At 46.0% G+C, this 11887-nt stretch overlaps 1 protein-coding gene across 1 annotated transcript in view; it reads left to right on the plus strand.

Annotated features, from left to right (window-relative positions):
• The window catches only part of ATP2C2 (ATPase secretory pathway Ca2+ transporting 2), a 51874-nt gene extending 40108 nt beyond the window's left edge, over positions 1–11766 (plus strand). Inside the window, exons 19-27 of the mRNA XM_055000239.1 lie at positions 2694–2791; positions 2892–2942; positions 4151–4317; positions 5510–5578; positions 5671–5787; positions 6793–6940; positions 9301–9396; positions 9527–9668; positions 10317–11766. Coding sequence (XP_054856214.1) covers positions 2694–2791; positions 2892–2942; positions 4151–4317; positions 5510–5578; positions 5671–5787; positions 6793–6940; positions 9301–9396; positions 9527–9668; positions 10317–10435 — 1007 coding nt within the window. The 3' untranslated portion in view covers positions 10436–11766. The remainder of the gene's footprint in view (positions 1–2693; positions 2792–2891; positions 2943–4150; positions 4318–5509; positions 5579–5670; positions 5788–6792; positions 6941–9300; positions 9397–9526; positions 9669–10316) is intronic.
• The last annotated feature ends 121 nt before the right edge of the window (positions 11767–11887 follow it).

Below are 11887 nucleotides of genomic sequence, written 5' to 3' on the forward strand. Positions count from 1 at the left end.
GGTCTCCTGCAGGTGCCACCCTGCACATGGGCAAAATCAACAGCAGCCCGTACACGGGATCTCTCTGTGGTGGCCCCTACCCTGTGGAACAGCCTGCCTGAGGAGGTCAGGAGAGCCCCCAATCTCCTAGCTTTCTACAAATAGTGCAAATGCGAATGATTCAAAAAGGCTTTTTATTCAGATAGGAAGGCTGTATTGTAGAGAGGTGGTCTCGAAGAGATGCTTCCCTAAAGAGGCAGGGACCATAGACTTCACCACTGCGTTCCCTTACATAACATCTGTTGCTTTAAGTATGCGCTCCAATGTACTACCTGTTGCTCTAAGAATGACCCTACTGGGTGGTTCTATGTTGTCTCGTGTCAGTCCTAGAATTGCTTATGCTCCGTTTCAGCATTTCTTCAACTCTATATCAGAGTTTTGCTCATGTTACATCTTTGTAAACTTGCATTTATTTGCCCTATGACATTGTTTATTGAACTGTCCTTAACTGTACTAATCTCACACTGTGTAATCCACCTGGAGTCTCAGTGAGAAAGGTGGACTATTTAAATGACATTAAATAAATGAATGAATGAATGAATGAATGAATGAATGAATGAATGAATGAATGAATGAATGAATGAATGAATGAATGAATGAATGGCTGCAAGCCTATTTGTGACAGCTGTTACTAGGGCTAGTGCCCTCCACCTTGCCTAACCTTCAAATGTACAAACAGTTTCAGAATCCCAACCTAGAGGTCCACTTGCTTATAGAATGCTTTCCTTAAAACACAGCCGCTTGCACCAAGTAACCTCCCAGCCTTGCCAGTCTACTCCAATATATAATACCTTAGGCACACCCCCAACTTCCAACTAGTCAGGTGACCAGTCAGGAAGGCAGTTTCCCTGGATCCTAGCTTCTCTCCCACTGCTAGATTTGCAGTGCAATCCTAAAAAGGGTTACTCCAGTCTACACCCATTGAAGTCAATGGGCTTAGCCTGGAGTAACTCTGCTTAAAGATTGCACTACTAGAGAGCACCTTTAAGACTAACCAACTTTACTGTAGCATAAGCTTTCAAGAATCACAGTTCTCTTAGTCAGATGCATCTGATGAAGAGAGCAGTGGCTATGGTTGTTGTGGGTTTTCCGGGCATTTTTCTTGGCATTGTAGTTCCTGACGTTTCGCCAGCAGCTGTGGCTGGCATCTTCAGAGGTGTAGCACCAGCAGAGGTGTAGCTGCTGGCGAAATGTCAGGAACTACAATGCCAAGACCACGGCAATACAGCCCGGAAAACCCACAACAACCATCGTTCTCTGGCCGTGAAAGCCTTCGACAATACATAGAGCAGTGGCTCTCGAAAGCTTATGCTACAGTAAAGTTGGTTAGTCTTAAAGGTGCTACTGGACTCTTTTCTATTTTGCTACTACAGACTAACACGGCTAACTCCTCTGGATCTACTACAGAGCTATCCTAAGCAGGACTACTCAGAATCCAAGTCAGATCTTTTCAGTGAGGCTTACCCCCCAGGAAAATATTCTAAGGAACTGTGGAATAGATTCTAGGTCCCAGCCAGGTAGTCAGTTACTGGCTCCTCTGCAATATTTTATTGCAGATATTATTGCAGATTTGTTTTGGTTTTTATTTTTTTCCCCAAAAGTTTCATTCACTTTCATTATGTTCCATATCTCATAAGATTCAGTTTTTTTAAATCCAGAGGAGTTAGCCGTGTTAGTCTGTAGTAGCAAAATCAAAAAGAGTCCAGTAGCACCTTTAAGACTAACCAATTTTATTGTAGCATAAGCTTTCGAGAATCACAGTCCTCTTCGTCAGATGCATCAGACGAAGAGAGCTGCGGTTCTCGAAAGCTTATGCTACAATAAAGTTGGTTAGTCTTAAAGATGCCACTGGACTCTTTTTGAGTTTTTTTTAAAAATTCCATTCTTTGAATAGGGGAAAAGTCCAGCTCAGTTTTGATTCTCCTTACCCCAATCAGATCAATATTCTCAGCAATAACATCAGTCACCCAAAAGATGCTCTTTGCCAGATTTCAGGCTGATAGGTAAAAGGGACTCAGCATTTTATACCCATAATATCTTTGTTTTCCATCCAAAAGGATGAGACGTTTACAGAATGTATCCTTCCCCAAGGAAGTATGTCTGCCAAATTTCTGACAGAGCCCAATTTTATAAGCATCTAAAGGCAAAACACATAACTGAAAGTGACAACAGGGGAATTAATGGAATTTGTTTATTCATCGGTATCTTCATCACCGTAACAATCGTAACACACAATAGGGGCATGGAATGGTGGTGCTGGTAAATTATATTTTTGTTGGAAGCAAATTCTTCCCTAATGGTTTGATCATTTTCTTCACTAAAGGAATGCCATCATAGAAACTGGATTGATTGTTACAATCTAAACTCCCCTCTGTCTGGAGATCAGTGGGCGGGGCCACCAGCCATGTGACCATTTTCACTGAGGGCGATTTAAACTTTTAACGCCCCCCCTTGTTCCAGCTGACCCAAAGTGATGTCATTGGCCCTGGGAGCATGCGTGCACTTTGTGCGCTCACATGTGATACCAGGGGCACCACCTCCTGCCAAGAGTTGCCCCCTGTGCTGGCAACCCACCGAGTTCCACCACCTTTTTCCCCAGAAAAAAAGCCCTGGGTCCATGACATCTGTCAACTAACACGGAGTTTTCCCTGCAGCCCAGAAGATTGGCCTTTGCAACGGAAAGATGAAAGCCATGTCTGGGGAGGAACTGGAGACCATCACAGAGTCGGCATTATCATCCACGCTCAAAAATGTAATGGAATTGGAAGGGGTTCCAAAGGCATGGTGTGTGATTGTTCTTAAAACACCAGCAACCTCACCTAGACTTGCTTTTCTCTCCCCCCACCATCCAGGTTTCCATCTTCTTCCGAACGAGCCCAAAACACAAACTTAAAATCATAAAGGTATCTGCAGACCCTGAATTAGTGGCGCCCTCATCTCTCCTCTTTTCCCCGAACAACTAGATCTGACGCTCTTTCAGGGCGGTCCCTACTTTGCTCTTGATATGTCCGCTTGCTGTTATGATACATTCACTGCAATTATCTTTTCTTTGCACCGTTGCTCTTTTCTTGCAACACTTCCTGGGAACAGCCGTCTCCTAGTCCTTCGCGGGGGAGACGTGGCCCTTTCCCACTTGTCTGTCTCGGTGGCTTCTCTTTCTGTTAGCTGGAAGTTGCACCACTGTGATCCTTTACAACTGGATGATTTGCCATTTTTGCACGTCTTAAAATGTGAGTGGTAATCTAATGTAGCACTTTCTTCATTCAAGTGATCCTTTATAAGACCCTCTTGCTTTGCTAATCAAGGGCTCTGTTCCTATCATCGATATCCTTAATTGAAAATGAATTGCATGGGCAAAAAAAAATCTAATAAAACCTCATTTCTTGATCAATTGCAGCCAGGGCTCATTTTGAGGGGGAACGCACAGGAACACAGTTCCAGCAGTTCCGTAAAGAGGTCACATGACAGGTGGCCCCACCCACCTGACTCTTGGCCATTTTGGGCCTGTTTTGGCCTGGATTGGAGCCGAAACAGCCTAGATCAGGCCTCTGATGAGTGGTGGATCACTCTCCTGCTCAACAGCGACCCGATCCTGACTATTTTGGGCCACTTATTGGCCATTTTCAGCCCCTTTTTGCCATTTTGGGCCCAATTTCGGCCTTCAATAGCCAGGATTGGGTCCAAAGCAGGATAGGTGATGTTGGGGGAATGGCATATGCAAATCAGTTATGTTAATGACACACTTCCAGTGATGTCAAGGGGCATGACATATGCTAACGAGTTATGCTAATGAGTTATGCTAATGAGTTCCTCCCGCTCTTTTTCTACGAAATGACTCCTGATTGTAGCCCTTCCCATTTGGCTTCAGTTGGAATTCTTAGTATCCTCTGCTTCCAAAAGTCCAAAATCTCAATGCTTAGTATATCTAAATTGTATCCATGTGTGCTGTGTACAGTGTTTTATATTGCTAAAGTTAAGGCGTCTCTACCAAGAATTCACACTTTTCTTGCTGTGAAACATAGTTTGCATCTGCCTGTATTTTTAGAGGCCAAATTGACATTTGTGTGAAGAAGCCCCTTGGCATTCATGCCTCCCATGGTCATTCATGCAGGCTTTGCAAAAGACCGGTGCCATCGTGGGAATGACAGGAGATGGGGTGAATGACGCTGTGGCTCTAAAATCCGCGGATATCGGAGTTGCTATGGGAAGAGCGGGGACAGACGTCAGCAAGGAAGCTGCCAACATGATCCTTGTAGATGACGACTTCTCCACAATCATGTAGGTTGCTCTTCAAAAAAGGCTTCTAGGGCACAGGGAGACCAAGGCTTATACTGTGCATGAGGTCCCCGGTGCGCTGTCTGTCCCATGGAGGCGGCTTACACAGAAGGACTTCTCCATTCACTTCCATGGGAGAAGCTGATCCAGTTTACATTTCATCCTGCCTACATTCTGGCTCTTTCCATCGGAATGAATGGGGCTAAATATCAGATGTGTGCAAGAATCAAAATGCAGACCAGACTCTCCACTGGGCTGATAAAAGCTGTAATAAATTATATCCAAACAATCCATGGTGTAACTGTAAAATTCAGGAAGCTGCGTAACTGCCACCAAGGTTTCTGGAACGGATGTAACTGATGACCTCTATTCTCACCATCCCACCTTCCTTCCAATAATGAATACCTGGGGAAAGAGAGACTGGCTTTAAAGTTGTTAAAAAGATCTGTGTAGGTCCTGGCTGTATGAACAAAGCGTGTTGGTAGGTTTCACCTGGCTCTTACCCACAGATAGGTGTCTGTCCTGAAATTAAACTGTAACGTCTTATTAGAGTTTACAGTTTCAAGCAACGTCGCATTCCAGATCGCAGTGGATATTTGAGAGCAGGGGGATTCAACATGCCCAAAACTGTCCCTTCTACTGAACAGGCTGGAGAATCAACCATTTCAGTGTCACTCTTGAAAGGAATTTCATCCTTGAAACAAATTCCTGTGTGTGCACATGTGTGTCCTGTAGAAGTACCAATACCTCCCACTTTGCTAAAAATCCAGCATGACTTCTTTGTTAATAGGTTCATAGAAACATGGTGGGGGAGAGTGCCCTCAAGTCATAGCTGACTTATGGTGACCCCTGCTGGGGTTTTCCTGGCAAGAGACTAACAGAGGTGGTTTGCCATTGCCTGCCTCTGCAACTTTGGTCTTCGTTGGAGGTCTCCCATCCAACTGACCCTGCTTAGATTCTGAGATCTGATGAGATGGGCTTGCTTGGGCTATCTAGGTCAGGACACATAAACGTATGAACATGCTTTATACTGAATTGCAGCAGTGGTTGATCTAGTTCAGCATCATCTGTTATCACTGGTAATGGCTTTCCCATGTCTTGGGCACACAAAGGTCTTTCACACCTGGATGCTTGATGGAAATAGAAATGTCTATGACAGACAGACAGACACTAAACATCTCTTCTCTTCCAACAGGAATGCCATCGAGGAAGGAAAAGGAATATTTTACAACATTAAAAATTTTGTCCGTTTTCAGCTCAGCACGTAAGTAGCTGTTGGGTTTGATGCATTACAGTGATCCCATAGTGGGTGCCCCAGAAGACTCACGAACCTTTTCTCCTTTGAAATCTTGATAGGAGCATCTCGGCACTGAGTTTAATTACTCTCTCAACAGTCTTCAATTTGCCAAACCCTCTCAATGCTATGCAGATTTTATGGATCAATATTATAATGGACGGACCTCCGGCTCAGAGGTGAGAAAATGAGATGGAAGGACTGGAGATGGGACGGGGGGGTGGCATTTAAAGCCTTTCTAATCCCATCACTCCTTTTAAAAAAGGAAAATATGAGGTACGGATTTCAAACTCCTGTTTCTGCTGGGGTCAGGTACCCAGTGTGGATTTTAACACTATTTAACCTGCATCCTTTGCCACAAACCTACTGGTAGAAAAAGAATCTCTAAATCCGCCCTGAGCCTGCTGGAAATGTGGAGAAGGCAGAATAAAAATCGAAAATAAATAAATGTGTATGTTTTTCATATCAGTCTACTGAAACAAGGAGTTTGCCTTCTGTCTTCTTAAACTGTTTTATGCCTGCAAGTTTTCCCATTCCCCAGGAAATGATATGCCTAGAATTTACCGCAGGGCTTGTTAGAGTTTGTTTAACCATGAAATTGGCAGGTAAAAGAATTATCCTGTGGGACTTGGCACTCACACAATGTCACATTTAAACAATGCTACTACAACACAATTATGTGGCATTTCCAAGTCCCACAGAAGAGTGTTTTGGCTTCATCTACTGCCTCAGCATTCCTGTGGCTTTAATGTGCTGAAGATACTCTTCTAGTCACCTGAGCCCCTGCCTATCTTGTTCTCCCGGTCATAGTGCATAGCAATCTTGCGAAATCTGTATGCCTGTGCTATAATGTTCCCATGATTGGCCGATACTCTCCTGGAGACCAGCATACTCAAATGAAGGGATCTCTGTGGCCAGTACCTGCATATCTTACACCACTTGCACGGAACCACTGCCAAATGTAAGCAGTTCCCAGCAGCTTCAGTGTAGATGACATAGCTTGTAGATCGGTCTCCAGGAACAAAACAGCATATGAAGCATAAAGACAGACATTACTGGAACAAGTCACTGAAGTAAGAGGCATGGGGTGGCGTGGTTTCTTTCCTCATGCATGCCACTCTCTTGACTGACACCATGCTCGTTCATCTGCGCTAATAAAACAATGTTCCTTTTTCTGGAAACAGTTTGGGTGTCGAACCAGTTGACAAAGATGCTATCAAACAACCTCCCAGGAGCGTCACAGATACAATTCTCAGCCGCTCCCTGCTTCTGAAGATTTTGCTGTCGGCTGCCGTGATCATCAGCGGAACCCTTTTTGTGTTTTGGAAAGAGGTGAGGCAGGGAAACTGACTCAAGGTGCCTTAGCCAACAGAACACTTCAGAATAATTGCCTGTGAGGTCCTCCACTGTTGTTGTTCCTGTTGGTGTTTCAACGCTATCCAAATGTTTTCCAAACTGCTGCGAGGACCAATTTCATGGCAGGCACGTTCATTTAATGCAAGCCAAGATGGGTACTTGGAAAAAAACTGGGTTGATTTTTTTCTCTTATTTATAAATTTCTCTCCCCACCTCCAGTACACAATCTGGTCCTCATGAAGACAGGATTTGAAACTGGTATGGGAAACAGTGTCTTACGGTTCAGAGAGAGACGGGACTATCACTGAACACAGAAGCTCTGTATCTTGTTCTCTTTTGGTCCTGGCATGATTCATGACATGACTCCACCATACCACGAGTCTTCTGCTGTCCTTCATTAGCTGCTCCTTGCAAGGGTGGGAAGACCTGCAATATGTTGACACACCCTCATAAATCTTGTAGCACTCATGTTCCTGGAGGAAGGGGGGAACACAGAGCTGCTGTTTTCAGCAGCAGCCATGAATCTCTCATCGTAGCTAGTTCTGCTCTTAGTTCCATGGGAAAAGTCAAACAGGGTGTTAAAAGTACACCTTCATGTTGAGGTCTTGTTCCAAGGCTATATCAGCCATTGGTTGTGAAGCAAAATGACACAGGATGGACAAAAGTGGAAGCAAGCTGTCGTGGGCTCAGGGCCGGCGCCACTGTTGAGGCAGTGAGGCAGGGGTCGCGGGGCCAGAGGGGCACTGGAGGGGGTGCCAGGGCAGAGGTGCGCCCCACGGACCTGGCGTGCCTGCCCTGCACCGCTGCCAGCCAGACCCATGCTGCTGCCGCACACCCCCGGGCGGGTGCAGCAGCCGCGGGCCAGGGACAGCAGGCAGCCAAGGCGGCATGTGGCACGCGTGTGGCCTCCTCGCGCCACCCCAGCCACCCGCCGGCCAATGGCCCCAGCATTACTGTGTGATGATGTCATCACGTGATGATGTCATCATGCAGTCCGGGGCGCACGCGCACTATGCGCACGCGTGAGGCTGGCCGCAGGCACCAGAAACCCTGGTGCCGGGGCTGCATGGTCTGGTCCAGTAGCAAGGTCAGAGTCCAATCCAGAGTCCAGATAGCAAAGTCAGGCAGTCCAAAGATCAGTTAACAGCAAGTCTCAAGGGCTAGGCAGAGGCAGAGTCAAGGCACGGTCCAAAGGTCACAATAGTAAGGCAAGAGCAAGGCCAGGTTCAGCGGAGACGTTGCAGCAGGAACAGGATTCTGACGTGTTGCTTCCACGCCTCCTGGTCTTCTGTGGCAGGGTTTTATAGTTAGGCTGGGCTGGCAGCCAGCTGCTTGGGAGCTATCCTGTGCTTACTTCCTCATCGCTCTCCACAAGCAGCTGGTGACTGGCCAGGAGATGTGCAGCTTGCCGCCTCTCCTGCAGCTCCACCCGTTGCTTTTGTCTACGGCGCTCTCTGGGTGAAGCTGGAGGTTTGGGTGTCCTTGGCTGAGCTTCACCAGTGGTGTTGGAACTGGAAGGTATTGGTGCTGCCGGCTCAGCTGCTGCCTGAGGGCTTTGGGTAACTGTTGGGTGGGCTTCACCAGTGGGGTTGAGGCTGCAGGGTGTTGGGGCTGCTGGCTCAGCTGCTGGCCGTGGACTCCAATCTGCCCGAGGAGTCCTCCCCTTCGCTGAGTCCCATGACACGAGCGATCTCGATGACCGAACAAGGAAAAGAGTAGTGACTTCCAAGGGGAATCTTTTAAGACTGCAACGGCCTATTAGTCAGATGCAATTGATGTGCTGCTAGGAATCAGTGAATAGATTGTTGACCGGTCTGGATCTGTCAGTGATCTTTGGAAGAAAAGCGAGATCTGGGTCCCAGGTGTTATTGGACCTGGATCTTGCTCTTTGACTGCAGACAGCTACTTAATTGAAACTGTGGAAGGCTTTCTCAGAAGCACAAACATGGTCCGTTCAAGATCTTTCAGTCCTTATAGACCTGGCATGTGTTTTCTGGAATTTCTAAACATACTCTTGGTAAGAAAGGTCTTCACCTGGAAACTCCTTGATCTCTTTTAATGCTTTGCGCCCAGCATAGCAACTGTGTTCTTCCACAACACTAAAACTGCAAGGAATGGAAGTCAGCTGCAAAACTTCTGTCCTGCAACTCATCCGTCACCTGGTGGCCAATTTAAGGCCATGCTCTGCTTGGCATAACTGTGCTTAGAGACCAGATATTCAAGGTGACTGTAATGTTATAGACAAAAAGGTTCATCATGAGACTGGAGGGCTGATTTCACACACAGTCCAAAGCCCAGACTGACTTTCTCTCCTTCTTTCGAACCAATTTTGTCAGATCCCCGACAACGGCATAACACCAAGAACCACGACCATGACTTTCACATGCTTTGTGTTTTTTGACCTCTTCAACGCCCTCACGTGTCGTTCACAGGTGAGTCAGATGCTGCCTTTCAAACATCTTAAGTTGGATTTAATCGTAGCTTCTTAGAGATGACAGGTTGAGCTAATGTCAAATAAATTGATTTCATGTTGGCTTCCTTCCCTCTGCCCTTTTTCCCCAGACAAAACTGATCATGGAGATTGGCATTCTCCGCAACCGCATGTTCTTGTATTCTGTGCTGGGATCTATTTTGGGACAGATGGCTGTTATTTACATTCCTCCATTGCAGAAGATCTTTCAGACGGAGAATTTAGGAGCACTGGGTGAGTGAGGGAAGGGAAAGAGAGCTGAGAGGAGGATCAGAAATCTTCCAGAAAACATTTTGATTCTAAGGGGCGATCTAGGCAAGACATTAGAATATCTATGAACAGATCTTTCCAATGAGGGAGATCAAAAATACTGACATGGACAGTTAAGATCATGGGGGAGGGGTTAATTCATTGAAGCATGAATATATCCAGAGTCTCTATACATGAGACGTTTTACAAGGGTACACTCAAGTATAGGAAGATACGTTAGCTGGGAAGCGTAGTTTTAAAAGACAAGAGCTAAAGGCTCTGTGAATTTGACCTCTCTACACAAGCGTAGTTTTAAAAGACAGCTGGAGATGGTTCATCAGAGAGTTTGTTAATTTCATCTTCGCCTCCCCAAAAGGGAGGTGAAATTGACACCTCCCAAAGTGGAGGTGAAATTAACAGAGCCTTTGGAGAGGCGAAGATGAAATTAATAAACCCTCCAAGGAACGATCTCCGCTGGCTCTGTATTTTTAAACTACATTTCCTGGCTAACATTGCGTCTTCCTACACTTGAGTGTCCCCGTGTAAGATGTCTTGTGTACAGACGCAGCTGATTCCTACTCCTTCTCCCCTGTAATAATCACCACTTCTTTCCCTCCCCTCTGTCCTTTGCAGACCTGTTGTTCCTAACTGGCTTGGCCTCCTCTGTTTTTATCCTATCGGAACTTGTCAAAGTGTGTGAGAAGTATTGCTGCCGAGCAAAGACAGACAGAGACCAACATGTAGTGGTGTGACCCAAACACCCCATTGCCCTTTTTGCTTTGCGTGGGATGCCATTTGAATGAAACTGGGCGGTTCCAGGATTCATACAGGACCCATCCAACCGACTATTCCTTTTTCACGTCTTTTGAAAGATTTTAAGCAACTGCAGATCAGCGATGCCTTTGTCGCCCCTCTGAGCCATTAAAGCTGACCACGAGGGGCTTTCCTGAGCCTCAGTCTCCAGGAAAGCAAAACAACAGGGAAAACGGGAGGGAGAAACCACGGCATCATCTCCATCCATTTATTTATTGAAGTTTCAGTGAACCTTTTTATTAATAAAACGGGTCTTTTTAAAGACAGCATATGAAAGAAAAGATGCAAAACATGCCTACATTTCATCGAAATGCTGTTAGGTTATTGTTGGCAAACGCAGTGCCGTTAGGTTGTTGTTGGCAAAGCACAAGCGGGCAAGTTTCCAGTCTTCTTTCGGGACAGAAGGAAGGAAGGTTCCACACAAGGCCCCCTGGAACATGAACTTCACCATGTTCCCAGTCTGGCATATCCAGCAGTAAGCTAGAAGTAAGAGACAAACCTGTCCTACTCGCCTGCCAATGTAGGGAGCAGACACCTCATACCCATTATGCTTTCTACAGCAATGCCAATTGCAAAAAAAAATTGAGAAAATCCGGGTCACGGAGCTGGTTCCGCCAACCCCCAAGGTTCCACGAGAGGCCTCGGATGTTATCTTATTTAAATTGTCCTCAGGATCTAAAAATACACCACCATTTTTAGAAGACGGTCGAGTTACAGCCACTGCAGGCTTGCTGAGTGGACACGGTCCATGGGCCTTCAGGGTAAGATTGGAGTTTGGGGGCCTGGCTGTCTGATTCATGTGGGACTTATGAAGCAATGCCAGTTGTAATGCCACGACGCCCCTACTTCTAAATCTCCATGTTATCAGTGCGGCAGAATTTCTGACAAGCAGGAAGTAGAAGGAATTGTCCTCGGGACCCCGTGCTGCAATGCACAAAGGGCTGATGTGAAATGCCTGGCAGGTACATCGCTGAGATTATGGAAAAGATACAACAGACGAGGGGGAGGAAGGCATCCGCTACATCCAACACATGGTCAGCTGGTTTCCTCTCGCTCATCTGATTCCAAAACACAGCATAAGATTTGGCACTTGCCACTTTGGGGGGGGGGGATGAATATATTCAAAATCGACATTTTTCTTCTAGAAGAGATCCCAGAAAAGTTAAAAAGAATTGCAGGCACTGCGTGGCTGGTACACACTGGCTGTATAACAAGGCAGACAGAGGCTACACAGTACTGGAACGAGAAACAGACACGGTGAATGGAACAAAAAACTGCGAAAGAGAATATTACAGGAAGGAAAAATGTTTATTTACTGGAGTAAATTTCTCTCGATTTTGAAACACGTTGTTATAAAACCATCCAAAGGGGATGTAAAAATATGATTAGCA

This window comes from Eublepharis macularius, chromosome 16 (assembly GCF_028583425.1).
Source record: "Eublepharis macularius isolate TG4126 chromosome 16, MPM_Emac_v1.0, whole genome shotgun sequence".
Taxonomy (NCBI): domain Eukaryota; kingdom Metazoa; phylum Chordata; class Lepidosauria; order Squamata; family Eublepharidae; genus Eublepharis; species Eublepharis macularius.